Here is a 16,973-nt window from a genome sequence, read left to right as displayed (position 1 = left end):
GGCGAGTAAATGATCAGGTTTTTAGTGCGGTTTGTAGTGTAATATATTATATAACAATCAAGAACATATTTATAATACCTTAAAAGTTTCAAAGATTTTAACAAAAACTCATAATAAACATCATGAAGTTACAGAAAACAACATCGAACCTGTAAATAAGGTATAAAACTTTAGGGTTGCCAGATTGAACTAACTGACGCACAATATAAACACTATGCTGGCCGCCATGTGCATTCATTTACATGATCATTCCCCAGAATTTGTGTTTTAACGTCTCATGGTCTGATGAGGCTGAACTTTATAAGCCACATTATATACAATCAGCCCCTAACATTTCCATACAATTTTTTTTTAAATAATTGTTTTTTTTTGCACAATGGAGGAAATTAAATATTGATCCAAGTTGACAGTAAAAAAGAGAAATTGTGATATTTGTAACAAAATAGTAGAACACATGATTACATGAGCAGTATGATACATTATAATACTATAATCGACTGAAATCTTATTATAATTACTTTAAAACATTATGCCACAGTTACCTATAATAATATATATTAGATTTAAATCTTATCATTTGAAAATATTGACCTTTTTACATGAACGAAAATGAACATTTAAAAAGTATATAAACATTAAATTTTTGAATGAATGAATGAATGAATGAATGAATGAATACATATCACCAGGTGTTTAAACAGCCTCTAATTACTCCGGCGTGTTTGAAGTGAAGGTAATTAGTGCGCACCTGCTGCCCTCACCCCCCTCACTGAGCTTAGACCACATACACGCGCTATTTATAGGGTTGAGGAAGTTTGTGTAGCGAGTTTGTTGCACTGATTTGCACGTTGTGTTCACGTTGCACGTTTAAGGTCGGTTTTGAAATGTATAAACAATGTGTAAATGTCATCACGATTTAGGGTTCTAATTATATATATATATATATATATATATATATATATATATATATATATATATATATATATATGTATATTAGTGTATATATATTTTTGGTTTATTTTGCAGTATATGTAGTGGTGTTTGTATCCTGTGTGTGATTCCTGTCCCTTCACTGAAAATGGAAGGTATGATAACTTGTGATTCTGAATTTAATGATCACTTGGCTTTGATGGATTAATGCATAGGTTCATAAATCTGCTCTGAAACACAAATTTATCAGCTAATTTAAAGTATTTTCAGATTTTGGATCAGAGAAACACTAAAATGTGCAGGGGAGGGTTTCTTACTTTAGATTTTTTTATTATTATTATTTTATCTCTTCTAGACGTTTCTCATCCTTCACAATCAGATGCTGAGCAACCACACCCCCAAGTTCATCACAGTAGACCATTTTTCTATGTCCAACCACCTTCCCAACCTTATTTTATGTACCAATGGCCAATGGATCCGTTTGGACAGTATGGTTACCCAGGACCAGGTAACAATTCTCTCATGAGGGGTTTTTTTTCTGTTACAGTTGTTTCAGTCTAATGGCAGTGTTTCCTTTCCGGTTCTTACCCTTAGTGTTTCCATTTGGACGTCCTTACATGCCTCCATATCAATTTATGCAGTATCCTGGTTACATGGTCCCACATGCACCCATGCAGCCGACTGATTACAGAAGGATGGCACCTGTTTTTCCTTCTGTTTCCTCCTATGACCTTCGCTTCCGTCAGCACTTCCAACAGATGACCATGCATCATGAGACCACTTCATCTGAAGTCCAGACGGAGCCTGGAGATCCAGTTAGTAAATTGATGGACTGCCTAGAAGGTCTACAAGCAAGTGAAAAGTCGGGAGTGGTCAGGGAAGCTAATGTGATGTTTTCCTCGACCCCTGCTGTAATCTCATTCACTCATGAGGTGGAGAAGATGAACTATGGAGATAAGTTAAATAAGGACCCTGTTTCTCAGCAAGACGAGGGGAACCAGGATGGTTCTGTGAAACCGGCGACTCTCTGTGACTCTGCTGTGTATGACGTAGAGTCAAACCAAGGTCATTCAGAGGAGTGTGTGTTGTCTGATGTGCTGCCTCTTGACAGTTCCTTCATTCGTGATGAAAGTCAGAGTCGTGACCAAGATTACAAACGAGGTGACTTGGAGATGCTGTGCTTTCAGAGCGAGAAATCTGGCACTTATGTCGGCAATGGAAACTGTTCAAAGGTCCAAGACTCTGGAGCTCATGTTTCTAATAGCAGTGAGCTGTCTGACCTGTGTGTGGGTAAGTCCTCCATCCAAAGTGAGACGGTTCAGAATTTGCCTCCTGAATCTGTAGAGGTTACTGAGCCTCTGTTGCAGATGACTGCAGACTGTGATCTGCCATATCGAATTCTCCGCCTTCCTTGCAATAAGACCACCACAGGTTTGTTGCTTCACAACGAGGTGAACCCACTGCTGTACATGGATCCTGCGTCTGCTCTATTGCCTTCTAAACGATACCCTTTTGGCAGCCCTTACGCCCATAACTACTACCCTCAGGTGGTTCCTGAGCGGCAAAGCGTCCTCAGTCCTTCATTAGATGAGTTGTCTTCCAGGGATGAGATGTTTTCCACTGATGTTGAAGATGATGTTGCGTCAGGACAAACCTATGTAGATGGTGGCAAACTGGCAGAAACCAGTGCTGTTCACACTCTTTCTGAAATAGATCACGCAGATAATGCATGCTCTGTCTGGGCCAAAACGTGCGCCTGTTGTGGAGCAAGCCTTCCAGATGAAGATGTCGATCCTGCAGAGCCGTTGGATCAAGATTGCAACTGTGGGTTGGAGGACAACAATGTGGTGCCGATAAACGGTGACGTTCCGAAAGTGTTAAGGTGGCATGGACCATCTCATTGTGCTCCAGTTTCCAAACACAAAGCCAAGAAAGTGTTTGAGGTTGCAGATTCAAGTGAGCTGGACCAAGACCATGGTAGAGGAGAGTGTGGTGAGCAGCACTATTCCCCTGCTAAAGGAGATAAGGGCCGAGGAAAAGGTCAAAAGGGTATGCTGTTTAGATCTTACTCTGTTATGTAATATTTACTTGTTCCTCCTGTACTGCATGGCTTGATGGTTCCTCAGGTTCCTGGCATAAAGGTGACTCCAAAAAAAAATAAATAATAATTTTGAATGTTATTGGGTCAGATCACTTGCTCAATATTGTGGGGATTTGTTTATATTGTCATTACTTATTGAGATTTACTTGTTAGCAAATGTTTAACTGAGGGATTTAGTTTTCTTGAAGGAGATTACGATATTATAGAAGGAAACGTAATTAAACAGCTTCCTGTGACCTCTAGTGATTAGTTCATGAAGGATTTGTTCATTTTGAACGAGTCTTTAAATGTGACTCAGAAGAACGAGTCATCTCAGTGATTCCTTTATTTCCTACTGGACCCACATGAGCAAAACATGAGACAATCTCAACAGGTTAACTGCTCAATTCTGTTCCCTGAATAGAACTTCATGAGTCAGAGGTGTTCGTTCGTGACTCAACGCTTGTTCGTTTTAATGAAAGATTCTAAGATCCAAGCTGCTAAAATGATTCGATCTTTCAATCAATAGCAACAGCATGACTCCATGCATGTGTCTCGTACTTACTTTAATATGCTTCAGAACACTTGCAGAGAGAAAGTCCAGGAGAGATGATTGAGCAGGAAAATTGGACTGCTTGCGGTACCCAGCAGAGATCACGATCCTGCAGGCCAGCCAATGGTCTTCAAGAAAAAGGCAGGTTCCTTTTAGTGTAATTTTAGATTTAACCCTCTTCCCCTCCCATATTTATTGCTTGTTGATTTCCCATTTAAAGGAAGACCTGCAAGACGAAAGCCTTCCGGCAAAACATTTGCTCAGCAAAGGCTGAGGAGAAACGAATACGATGACCACAATGAGGCAGAGTTTTCCTACTGCCAAAGGGGCAGAGGTAAGCACTTAATATTTCTTGCTTATTTATTGAAATCTTCGTTTATGTTCCACTTGACTGCACATTTTCTTTTCCAGGGTCTATGAAAAGAAGAGGCACGAGATACTAAGCAACAAAGAGCACTGCTTTAATACTTAAATGTATTTCCTAATCTAAACACTACTGCACTACGGACCACACGAAAGCATGCAATAATAAATAACTGAGCACTGGAATTTGTGTAAATAATGGGAGGTAATGATAAAATGAACGCCTTGCTGCATTTCTAATATTCGCACCACTTAATTTTGGATGCTGTGCATTCATCCTAATCGTATCTGAAGATAATTTCTCTGGACCATGCTTTGACATGTTACTTGTGGCTGGATCTGGGAGGTGTAGGTCCAGCCTGTTCAGTGCTCATGTTTGGCTTGTTAAAGTCTGATTCACTGAATCCATGCTCAGATATTTTTTATTTTCTTTCCCTCCAAAGTCCGGGCATTAGAAATGCAGCTGACTGAAATACCTCGGCAGTCTGGCTGAGCCTGGTCCAGACCTGTCGTTTTATGGTGCGACCTGTTTTAAACCTGTAATGCAGTGTAATGTTGACGTACAGATGTGTTGCTTGCACAGTGGTGTCATTAAAATCTTTGCATTGCACTTGAGCGTGTGGTTTTTGTAATATGCTTCTGAAATCGGAGTAATGACTCGGTCCTTTCTGCTATTTGCGTGCATTGGGGATGCTGTAACTTTGTGACTGAAAGGGATGTTTGTGTAATTGGAAGCCAAAAATCCATCACTTTTAACCTAAATTACTTGAGGTTTCTTAATTTTAAGGTTATTTAAAGGTGAACTCGTATGAAATCTTGGCCATCACCAGGGTGGAGTTTTTGTCATTGTGTTTAGAAATGTTGATGTACAGTGTGGAGTTATTTCCAAGTGATTGTTTATATTCTTATAGCAGGTAGAATAATGGGATTAAAAGGCTTAGCATTTAAACACAGTTTCCCTTGTTGATTTAGTGTCTCAGCTACAATCTGTTAATAGCCCAGGATGACAGGTGCAGCCTTTTTACAGACGTTATTGCAACCAGAATACAAGACATTAAGTCAAGCTCTGTGGTTTTGCCTGGTTTCAGAATGGCACTAAATACCTGCTGAGGTAATACTAATCGAGCCCATTGGCATGTTGATGCGTTTCTTTGACTGACAGAAACTGCCATTAGCCCAGACTCATGTTGTTTACTCCTTCATCCTCGAACCCTGCTTGCATCAAGTTGAATATGTAAACATTGGCAGGTACCTGCATGTGAGAACCCAAAATATGACCCTTTTGACAAATGGCTGTCTGATCGTGTCACATTTCAGCATCGCTGCATGCGGCGTGTCCCTCTGAGCAACAGCATCGACATCTGACCGATCTGTTTCACCACTTTCCATAAATACATTTACCATTTTGCTCTGGAGTTTAAATTCTTCATTATACACATGACAATCTTATGGAATTAAATCTAACATCATCTTTAAGGTGATTTTCCTATACAGCTAATAAAACTTTAAATGATAATCACTTTATGCAGTCATTTGGGCCACTTCTGTAATACTATAATACAGTCTGTGCTGTTTCCTCTGTAAAAGATCACCCAGCTGTGATACGTAGCAGATCAGGGGGGTGTTTGTGGGAACATTAAATAAATACTAAGATCTATAAACTAATTCAGTTTGGTTTGTTCCAAAACTTGTGCATTACACCATAAATTTATCACCAAGCAGCAAAAATATATTTAAATATATTAATCATTTTTAATAATTATTGTAATCTAAAATTACTGGTTTTTATAAGGGATAAACTTATTAGGCACTAAATTAATACATTCAGATTTTGTAACATTACTGTAAAGCTGATTTGGGACAATGTTTGTGTTCTTTAAATAGAATAGAATGTAATTGAATTATTGTCCTGCTTGCTGAAGTTAATAAAGATGCATGCTTGATTTTATTAGATTTTCTGGCATAAAATGCCATTTCATCATGTACTTTATACATTAAGGTCTATAAAAATAAATCTGAGCTTTATTTACTTAAAATAGAAATAAATATTGTAATTTATTGCAAAATGAAATGTTTTAAATAAGTAATTTTTCTGGTCTAAAAGAAGTCATTTCGATGGTGTGTGTTGATCCAAACTCACGATTAAACACGCAAACAGCACAACATAAACAGTAACCCGAGGCGGGCATCGTTTGCACTCTTCTGATTCGCTGTTGGACCCGTCACTTATCCACAATCCGCGCTTTTGATTGGTTGAAGGGGCGGGCTCTCGTGAACGCCCACGGAACTGTCAAACCAGCAGCGCGTGCTAAAAAGACAGCACGAGCGCCTCTGTCCTGGTGCGCGCGCGCGGACGGGACGCTTCTGTCACATCTGAGGTAAATCTCCGGTGCGTGTTTACTGTCAATGTTTTACTCTCAATTACTCACTTTTCCGATCAAATATTTATTCCTTGTTATTTCTACCTGTGTGAAGTCAGAGGTGTGTTTTTCAAACAAGCTGTATGTTGTATTTATGTGTAGAAATCTGAGATTCGTTCTGCCAAAACTCCAATCTCGTGATAACGGACAGGTGATTCTACACTCGTGAGAAGATTACAGTCTAATATTTATTTATATTTATATAAATCTACAGAACTGAGCTTCACTGTAACAATACAAGTCTTTAGTTAGACTTTGTACTGCTGAAGATTAGTCATAAAATCCACACAGGACTGATTACCTTCAGGGTTTATAGACTACACCTTCATCTTCATACCTGAGTTTCATTTATCAGAAGATCTCCACACACACACACACACACACACACACACACACACACACACACACACACACACACACACACACTCCTGATCCTGCTCATGAGGTCTTATTGCATGTGTGAAACCTACTGAAAAGTTAATATACATATTTACAAAAATATAATATTTACTCCTGCTTCAGTTTGTTTGGTAATAAAACCATAAAGATGTTGAAGGAACTAGTTTTAGAACGAGAAAAGACTTGAGGATGTGCTGTTACAGGAGAATAACTCATCTCTATGTGATATATTATTATAATAATGCCACCAGATAAGATTTCGTCTCTCCATTTTTATTTTATTTTACAAGCGATCAGAAAAATCTTCCTGAAGGATCATCATGAACTTTACGAGCATCTAATCCATGAATGTGGGAATGTGAATGAGAAGGATGAAGGACTGTGATTGAATTAAAACAGAAATTCTGATCTGAATTATTGCAACATTTTTCAGGACTGTGTTCATGTTTGAAGATCAGCCTGATAACTAAAATGACACTGATGTTATCTCAGAAGAATGAAAACACTATCTGATGATTGATTGTCTCTTCAGGTCAGCTGGGATCTGCAGATTAGGGCTGTAGACTCCGATTCCTCAAAGGCACGGATAAAAACTGCGACCAAAGTACATGGTAAGTGTGTGTGTGTGTGTGTGTGTGTGTGTGTGTGTGTGTGTGTGTGTCGTTTGTTTTGAGATCTTTATTTAGCTCTTTTAGGCTTTGTGATGTGGAAATAAAGACCCAAACTGCCGTGCTGTGATGTAAACACCATCTGGAAATGAGTTTGTTTGGAAGAATTGAATAAAAAAGGTTCCAGGTGCTGTTTCTTCAACTCAATTGAATCAACGGCACTAATAAGGACGTGCATGACTCAAAATCCCGCTTAAAGCAATTCATCAGATTCATCTCCTCTTTTCTTCTGTCTGCTGTTGATAAACCCCCCCTGCTGCCGCTCGTCTCTCCGGCTGATGGAGGGCTGATACAGCATCTAGCTCATAGTCTCCTCGCTGCTTTATTGTCTTTTCTGTCATTTCCATCACCATGATGAAGAACACGACATCTCAGTAGAATTATCACCACGTTTCCTTTTCCCGTGGCCTTTTTTAATATCAAGGGTTTAACATCTCAGGGTCAAATCAGCAGTGCAGTTTGTTGGCCAATCATTGGAGAATTCCATTAATGCATTTAATTAGCTCGGTTAGCAGTGTGCTCTTCACACACTGAGGAAAAAAGGGTGGATATTAATGGCAGTGATTAGAGAAACTAAACGCAGCAGGGTCAGCAGGTCACTTTAGTCAGCAAAAAAATGAAAGATTGATGTGGGTAGAAAAGTGAGGAGTCCAAGGGGACAAGGTGGAAGATCTTTAATCAGATAAGGGCCGTCCTCCTCACCGACGTCTTCTGTTCCACATCCTTCTCCCCAAACACATCACAGCACGCTGAGATACAAAACATATTCTCCTCGTTTAAACACTTTCATCTGATTTTTATCAGAACTTAATCACGCTTTTTTCTTCTGGAGTTTTTTAACAGCAACGTCCACTCTCTAATTTATACAAAACAGCTTCGGGATAAATACCATCGGGCTCTGTCCCAATCACACCTTCTGTGTGTTTACATGAAATCTAACACCAAGTGGCTTTTCATTATTTGTTTTTATATAGCAGTTAAAGCGATATATAACTGATGTCTGATATGTTTATTTGGGTGGTCTGATTGGTTTCATGTTGTTACATGTTGGACAGGATTTTTGTCCCTTGTGGATATACAGGAACATGTTTGTGTTATGATTTGTTTCCATGGTATTTTGGAGTAAAACTGGTATATTTGGCAACACAGTGGCATTTTGGGCAGAATTTGCAGCTAAAATAAATCCAGTGGCATTTTGTGGTGGATTATAGTCCAGTTTTTTTTTTGCGTTTTTTAAATAAAGACTACATGAAGCATGGGCGTCGTTCATAATCAGAGACTGTAAATATATATTTATAGTTCTATTCTCTGGCCATTAAAATTCTACACACCAGACATTGCTGCTGTATCATACACACTGCTCTATACTCTGTGAAGCCTAATTACAACTTATTCCATAGGATCTCATTCTGCAAGTAAGAATCAGTTTCTGTGCATCTCATAACCAGTACAGTTTTTAAGGGATTTGTTGATTAATGAGACAATTGCAGGTTTAATTACATGATTAATGACTTTTCTCCCAGCTGACGGCTGCAGAATGACTCTCTCATCCCTCGAGACGAGAACCTGATTCATGAACCATGTTATTATAGTTACTTATCTTTGATCTTGTGTCACGGCCGCTTGAGCCAGTAATTATCATAAGTTGATGTACGTACACACCACAGCAGTCCGAGGTGGAGTTCACTACTGCGCAGGTCCGGGTTAGTCATTTACTGCTAGTTTATAGAATGGGGTGATCTCACGAGGTATATTTGTAGACCTTTTAATTTGAATAATTTTCCTTTTTTTGTGCATTACAACAATCAAATTAACGTAGATAATAGTCGTGTGCTTCCTCAAGGCGATGTTTGTCCTCCAAATGCTTTTACAGGGTGCTGAATAATAGCTGCTTCAGGTTCTGTTGAGAATCTGTGGTTTTGTGTGCATTTTGCATAATAACCCACTGGTTATGAATACTAATTCTAAGCTATTATTTTCTTATATTCAAAGGTGAATAACCTTAATTTTAGAAGGAATTTAACAATGCACTGAATTAAGTCACATTTTTACCAAAGGGCTGCTGAATTCTCAAATCTGATTGGTCAAAAGGTGCATTTTCCACAACAGCAGTGTTTCTCTATTTATTAATTCAAAAAGCAGTTACTGATCTAGTGAATTGTCTTTATAGAAGGAGTCTCCACTGTCAGCTATAACTAAGTTTCTAATATCTCCAACACAGAAGAGTGTACTCTACTGAACTATTCTACTGAAACCAAATCAAATGTCATTCAATCCTGCAATGATTTATGGGTAAAAACAGCGCACTATGGCTGTCCCTTCTGTCTAGACCTTGTCATCCTTGTATTAGAAATTACTCATGATTAATGGTCACATGTTGTCATGCAGTTCTTCATTCAATTTCTCAAATCTAATCTAACATGCAGAGACGTGTGTTATGTGGTTTAAACTCTAGTCTGGAGAACAGTACCAGGCTCCTCCACTGGTTGCTACATTCTCCCACAGATCCTGTTTAAGATCTAGGTGATGTGTTTATGTGTTGTGTACATGGCAGGAGGCAGAGGGAAAGCTTGTTTCTAGCATATGGTCTTAGTGTGAGATTTAGTTTGGATTAATTATGACACTGTTTTAATCCGAACCTGCTGTATCTCTGGTCTGTTCCACAGATGCAGCCAGATGTGGATTAAAAGTCCAATATTTGACCATGCAGATCTTTGTCAGTAAACTGGCTTTCATGCTCTCCTGACACTGACTAAAGAAGCTTCAGCTGCTGATGCGTATAATGGAGACGTTTCCCAGACCAGAGTGCCATATCTGCTTTAACCCCTTCAGCCCTCGTCGCAGACCCAAACTTCTTGAGTGCATGCACACATGCTGCTCGGTATGTTTGGATCAGATGGTGTTGAATTACAGGGAAGTCCGCTGCCCCTGGTGCCGCCATATCACACATCTGAGTGGCCTCTCAGTGTTCCAGCTCCCAGATGATTCGGAAACGCTCTCCGCCGTCACCTTGCCTCACACGCCCGTTTTTATCCGGCTGCCCAATAGCAGCTGCTACCTGCTGCCTCTGTCAGCGGACGAACACACCCACCGATATGGCTTCAAAAACGCAGATGGGACGACTCAGTCCGAGCTCCTTACAACTGGAGAGGAGGAGGAGGAGGTCGAGGGAAGAGACGCTGCGATGAAGAGTTCAGCCTGGACGGGGTTCTGCACCGTCCTCATGGTCGCCATCATCCTCATCTTCCTTCTGGCAATTGTCCTGCACAACATGTCCTGTGTGTCCAAAAGTTTCAACATCATTTCCTGTGGATGAAAGATTTCTCTTGGGGCTGTGTTTGGGGCCCACAGGATCAGGAGCTCTCAGTAGAACACTGAAATGATTTTTCAGGTAGAGGATTTCATCGTTCTGTCATATGAACATCATGACAAATTGCTTATATTCATCAGTCTGCTGTAAATGTGTCTCAAAATTACAGATCTTATACACAGTGTCAGGAACATAAACCAAATCCACATGCCGATCATGAACTCCATTTCAAACACCTCACCATTATCCATACACCCTAGATACGTCAGATCACATGCATTGTGTATGATATCAAGAACATCAAAGGCATTTCAAACACCTCACCTACAGTTTTATTGTGTGTAAATGTACTGTGAACATCTTAAAATGTACCATGACTTTAAAAGGTTTAAAACAACCAGGCTGAGATCATACCATGGGACTGGGACTAGTAATGTTCTGCTCCTTCTTCACATACTCAAGCTTTTTTTATTTTTAACCATTATTTATATTACAAAACTTTATGAAATCAAATCAGGTCGAGTATTTCCTCTGAACAAAATGATGCTGCTGAGTTCTGCACTCTGATTGGTCAGAAGTCTCTGACAGTAGTGCAGCCACACATCACAGTGTTTAATGTTCTTTTTGTTTCTATAGTAACAGCTGGTTTACAGGAACTTGTACAGATCTACTTAATATGCAGTTGTTGACATTTATGGAAGGAGTCTCCAGTGTCAATGATAAATAACTTTCAAAAGTGTGTGGTTTCTCTGTATCAGGACACTTTTTCACTTGTTTCCATCACTGAATATTTTCCTGTAACCTGCATGTCTGAGATCTTAAATTCCTAACAATAATTTAGTCAAACTCCAAACTAACTTTTGGTGTCTTTGTTGAAAAGGATTTGATTTTGAAAAAATAAAATTGTACCGACCTCACTGTAGAATTTCCACTGTACAGCTCTCACCTCTGTATTTAAGTTTTCTGGAATAGTTTTTAATTCATTAATCAGATTATACAGCAGAAGAGAAGAAGCTGTAGACCTCAGGGCAATTCTTGCTGTCAGTACATTTGGAGGAATAGTACAAAACTATATTAACTCACATTGGGGGAATCAAAAATGGTGGGAAATGACTGCCTGCTCAACTCTGGACATCCCTCACTGCTGTGTTTTCAGCATGGTTTTAATAATCCATGCTCCTCTACAGGACTGCTGTAAAAGAACCACACACAACCATAGTGAAGTGCTGTTATAGGAAATGAATCATCAATTAAGCAGAGTTATTGTTACTGAGTCCCTGTGAATGAGCTGTCACCATAGAAACAATAACTCCAAAGCACTTTCTGACCAGGTTCCAGCGCACATGAGTCCTGCAATAACATTAGCACGGACTAAAGATTTTTTTCAGCCAACATCCTGTAATTCTGAGATTTTAACGACACACAAAATTGGGTTTGGTAAAATCCCTGCGCAGTGAACCCAGCAATGAGCCAAGGTCATGTTCTAGTGTAGGACATCTCAGAATCTGACAAACTGTGCGATAAAAGGCCATTGCGTCACCTTGCTGCACCCCGGCAGTGATTAATGATGCTATCTGTAGCCTGTAGACATCTGATCAAAGTCAAATTGCACTGATTGTCCTCCTTAGAATTGCAGGATGCAGTAACAGAACAGAGGAACTCTCTTTCATTAGTGAGGGCATCTTCCACTACATTCTCCATGTGTCTGTTATTGCCTGGTATGATGAATGAACACATGTAATTTATATACATATGTGACCAAAGTATGACCATCACATCTACATGTGCTTGCTGGACTTCCCATTGCAAAGCCATTGGGGTATTAATATGGTGACTGACAATGATCTCATAGATGATTTTATACACCTGAGCAGGAGAAGGACAGGGGTCTTCTCATCACCCTAGTAGTGGAATACACTTTGTGTGTTAATATGCTGGAACCAAACAAAAAAAACAAAACAGAAACCCTTTAGAATGAAGCTCCTGACACACAGCTTTTGTGCTGAAGTGGCTTCCAGAGGCAGTGTGGAGCTCTGCAGTGAGTGATGCAACAAAAGATAAGAGCTTTTTCATCTCTACATGCTTCAGAGACTGTGTGATCCGCCGCTTCATGGCTGAGCTGCTGTTGTGCCTAAACGCTTCCATTTCACAGTCATAGCGCTAACAGCTGACCTCAGCCGGTCTCCGGGTTTGTCCACAGAGCTGGGATGTGCTCGAGTTTATGCACCTGTGAGCAGTGGGCATGGCCGAAACACCTGAACTGAATCAACTTATCGATTATCATTCTCTCGTATAATCAACATGAGATGGCGCTAGATAGCTACAATGGTTTCTTTTTAAGATACAGATTTATTGGCACTTAGTAAAATCTAGAGGCAAAAGTTTTAACAGATAAAATATTTTAATTTTTTATCAAAATTTAATTTTTTCATAATCCCTGGAAATCATACAAATAAACGATGATTATTTATGCAAAATAACCATAAAATTATTGTCTGAAGAATTAGATTTAAAGCTGAATTCAATTATCCAAATGATGAACTTAACCTTGCTGCATTACAGTGATATTTAATTAATTTTTTTTTGATTGCATTTTATTTTAAATGAGGTTTTTAGTGTAGTAAAAAATGCAAATATACGGGGAAAATCAAGAATATCTGAGATTTGTAAAAACTATTATGCAACTCTTTAACCGTAACAGACATTTACAAGTAAACAAATACATATTTACAAATAAACAATGTCATATCATGGTCACTTTTTAACATACAAATAAAGATTAATAATAAAATGTGGGGTTTCAGTGTTTTATAGTTGCAGCTGTTTATCACTTTATTGAGACATGAGGACAGACATTGAGGACAGACACATGTCTACCTAACTCTCTCAACCAGTCTAGTGTGTGTGTGTGTGTGTGTGTGTGTTTGATCAGCAGGCACTTGCTGTTCTGTCATCACACCTGCACACACAGCATGAGTACGGCTCATTAATCAGCATATGCGCACACATTTGGCAAAAACGCACATTGACAGATTTCTAAAAAAAAAAAAAAAAGCTATAAGCTATAAGTCACATGGCTCGTGATCGATGGCGTTGTCCAGACGGAGTAGCACGTGTCCTTTCTTTTTAAATCACCTGCAGGAAAGCGGCTTAAACACGCCGTTAACGCAGGACACGTGTAAAGCACAAGCGAAGATGAACCGTGCTGCGTTTAACTGCAGCGATAAATCGAACATCATACGCGAATTCGAGTGCAGTGTAAAAACCACCTGTGAACGAGGACAGAAGCAGGAATTGAATCCTAATGACACGGAGCTGCCTGGAGAATTCCCCAGACACACACTAACCCCTGACTCGTTCACAGGAATATTATGATCTGGAATATAAACGTTAAGCAGAGCGTCCAATGATTTCTCTAAAGTGGATTATATTCCACAGTCCGTATCCACTGCAGTGGTGCTTACTGCTGCTTCCTGATTCAGTCAGCACGCTGAGAAGTTTCTCTCCATCAGCAGAAGTTTCAGCAGGAGACACGATAGCTGTAAAATATAACGAAATCAATCAAATTATATTTCCAACAAACATCAGTTGGTGATCTCCAAGATCAAATTTATGCACTGAACAAACAAATCTTATTGAAACCAACAGACGCGTCCGATCGCGTTACGATGGAAGTCACTGTGGTTTATGGAACATTTTAAGATATGAAAAATTTTATTCTAGAAAATATCAAACATTGATTATTTTAACTACAAAAAAATTGGAGCAGGAAGAGAAACTTCCCAAAGAAACCAAAGGAAAACAACAACAAGTGTTTCCAGTGTAGGCCACACCCACTTTATGTTGACTGTATTTGACCACCTTTAAATGTGGAAACTCAAATTTTGGAATGGCGCCATTTTCAATCTCTGTGCATTTGAGCTGAATAAGAAAAAACATAGATGCCTCTGTATTCATGTTTATCAATCTAACAGTGACGAGTTTATTCTCCTTTTCTCAGAACTGCTGAGTCAGTGTTTTATCTTTCACAAATACAGCTGAAAAGTAAGACGCGCTGGTGTGTTTTCTGTTGATGATGTGAGCGGCCATGTTGATTGGACATTGCTCGGTGGGACTCAGGACAGGACAGAATAGGACAGGAGGGACAGGATTAGACTAGATAAGATAGGACAGAATAGTATAAGACAAGACAAGGCACTACAGGATGGACAGAACAGAACTGAATAGTAAAATCCTACCTGCACTTCTTCATGTTGACCAGCAGGTGGTGGTATCAGGCTGTGAACAGGACTCCAATTCTCTTCAATTTATTTTGCGCAAATCGTTTAAATACACCAAAACATTTGCTCCATAAAGAGGCTGAGATGAAGCGTTAATTACCCGAACACACAGCAGCCCACTCACCCTACTGCAGAATCAGCACCGAACTCCTGAGCAGCACACGTTAACGCTCTCGTACCTGACATTCTTATCATATTTGTCCAAAGGTTTGTGGACACCTGCCCATAAGATTTCTATGTGCTTTTTGAACATCTCCTTCCACATGAATCTCTATTTGCATTTACAATGAGCTCCACTCTTCTGGAAAGAAGTTCTACTACATGATTCATTCAGCTACAAGGGTGTTAGTAAAGTCAGGTGTCCCAATACTTTTGGATGTAGAGTTTAGCTGAACATTTGCTTTGCGTTCGTGTCTTTAAAACTCAAGATCCACTTGCAGTAATTAAGAAGCGATGCAGATTCCCAGCTGTGCATTTACACTCATCCACTCTGGCTCGCTCGTCTTCACTCGCTTATTACATCTACAATGGATTTTAAAACGATCGTCTGATTAACTGCCTTCATAGACATGGTGCATCATGAGTGACTCCTCCTGAAGGAACTTTAATGACTTCATTACATTTCTTTCAATACACTTCTACATGAACATTCTCAAAATACACCGTTACAAAAAATAAAACATTCAAATACTACAGAGTATAAATACTACATGTAGTAAATCATTATTAGATCTTTACCAAGTCATAGATCAGATCTGTGGACCTCAAAACCTTCAGCAGAATGCTTCTGTCAGAACCTTTAATTATCCCAAGAACCCTTAAAGAACCAAAATAATAAAAACATTTATTCCTAAAGTTTGTTTTTGTACTAAATATTTAACCTGTTACAGAAAACATTCTTCATAAGAAATCCAAATAATTCCTCAAGTTGTTGTTAATCCTCGTGATCCAAAACCCTTATTATATTTATGGTAGGAACATTTATAGCTAGAACAATTCAGATGTTTTGGTTTTAGTAAACATGTAGGAGGATAAAATCTTTTAAAGGTTCTCTAAGGGTTCTTCATGTTCATGTATGAACCTTACAATGGAGTATTTCTGTATGATCTCTAAACTGTTCAATTAAACCTTAAAGAACCAAGAAAACTATGGCATAAACAATTCTAGTCTTCCTCAAGGGTTCTTTAAGGATTGATTGGATCATTAAGGGTTCTTCAGTTATCATTGTCTAAAGAATCCTGGAAAAAACCCTTCAAGAACTTAAGAGTGTTTCAGGCAGCACGGTAGCTACATTTTAATGAGCAGGTCCCTGGAATTATGACGTTTATAATTAATATTTAAATGTTTTGTTAAAAGAAAAAGTTTTTAATTGGTTAATTGGATTTTTAAAGCTTTTAAGGTTCCAAAAAACGGTTCTTGGAATTCCTTCTAATTGAGCGTGTTGATGGACAACCAAAGGACCTTTTCAGTGCTCGCTTATAAAAATGTGATCTGATCTTCTGCTCGGTTCTACTAAGAACATTTAATTTACAGTGCAGCAGAACCTTAGTTTCTCTTCTATAAATGTTTCTGGGAGATTGTCAGCGTAACTTCAGCTCATCGTGACGTTTTGAAAATTTGCGTTGTGTCTACTTCCTGTTATGTGAACGTTTTGTTTCCACGTTATTGAATGCACCATAATGCACATGAGCGGAAGCCCATAGTGATGAGCAGGTGATCGCTATTGTGTGTGTTTTTGCCACAATACCCCTCTAACACGTGTCAAATTACACTTCTTTAAACATGACTCTGTTCTAATGGCTCATGTCATAGCCGTAGTAGTTTGAAAAAAACCTTTTTTAAAAATGCTAGCAGCTAAAACCGAGGTTTGGTAAAATATTACCATCAAGCTGTAAAACTGCTGCTAGAAAGGACTGTTTTTCAATAACATGAGAACAGATGCAGCATCAGATGACGCATCGTATAACAGG

General features: G+C 39.0%; 2 protein-coding genes across 7 annotated transcripts; both read left to right on the top strand.

Annotated features, from left to right (window-relative positions):
- The first annotated feature begins 760 nt into the window (after window positions 1–760).
- Window positions 761–4,541, top strand: buc (bucky ball). Its single transcript, XM_083525766.1, has 7 exons — window positions 761–872; window positions 1,027–1,085; window positions 1,286–1,438; window positions 1,525–2,979; window positions 3,591–3,708; window positions 3,788–3,897; window positions 3,975–4,541. Exons 2-7 carry the CDS (start codon window positions 1,079–1,081, stop codon window positions 4,004–4,006), a joined length of 1,875 nt encoding a protein of 624 aa, XP_083381892.1. The 5' UTR covers window positions 761–872; window positions 1,027–1,078; the 3' UTR covers window positions 4,007–4,541.
- Window positions 4,542–6,216: 1,675 nt separating this feature from the next.
- On the top strand, window positions 6,217–11,009 carry rnf152 (ring finger protein 152). 6 transcript variants are annotated; one of them, XM_083526171.1, is made up of 4 exons: window positions 6,217–6,304; window positions 6,449–6,497; window positions 7,278–7,356; window positions 10,080–11,009. In XM_083526171.1, the coding sequence occupies exon 4, from the start codon at window positions 10,187–10,189 to the stop codon at window positions 10,727–10,729; it is 543 nt and encodes a 180-aa protein (XP_083382297.1). In that variant the 5' UTR covers window positions 6,217–6,304; window positions 6,449–6,497; window positions 7,278–7,356; window positions 10,080–10,186; the 3' UTR covers window positions 10,730–11,009. The 6 variants fall into 6 exon arrangements, with proteins under 6 accessions (XP_083382297.1, XP_083382301.1, XP_083382298.1 ...); XM_083526175.1 differs by having other exon boundaries at window positions 6,449–6,511; XM_083526173.1 differs by having other exon boundaries at window positions 6,227–6,315.
- Window positions 11,010–16,973: the final 5,964 nt, after the last annotated feature.

This window comes from Silurus aristotelis (genome assembly GCF_946808225.1).
Source record: "Silurus aristotelis genome assembly, chromosome: 22".
Taxonomy (NCBI): domain Eukaryota; kingdom Metazoa; phylum Chordata; class Actinopteri; order Siluriformes; family Siluridae; genus Silurus; species Silurus aristotelis.
This window is presented reverse-complemented; position numbering and strand designations above follow the sequence as displayed.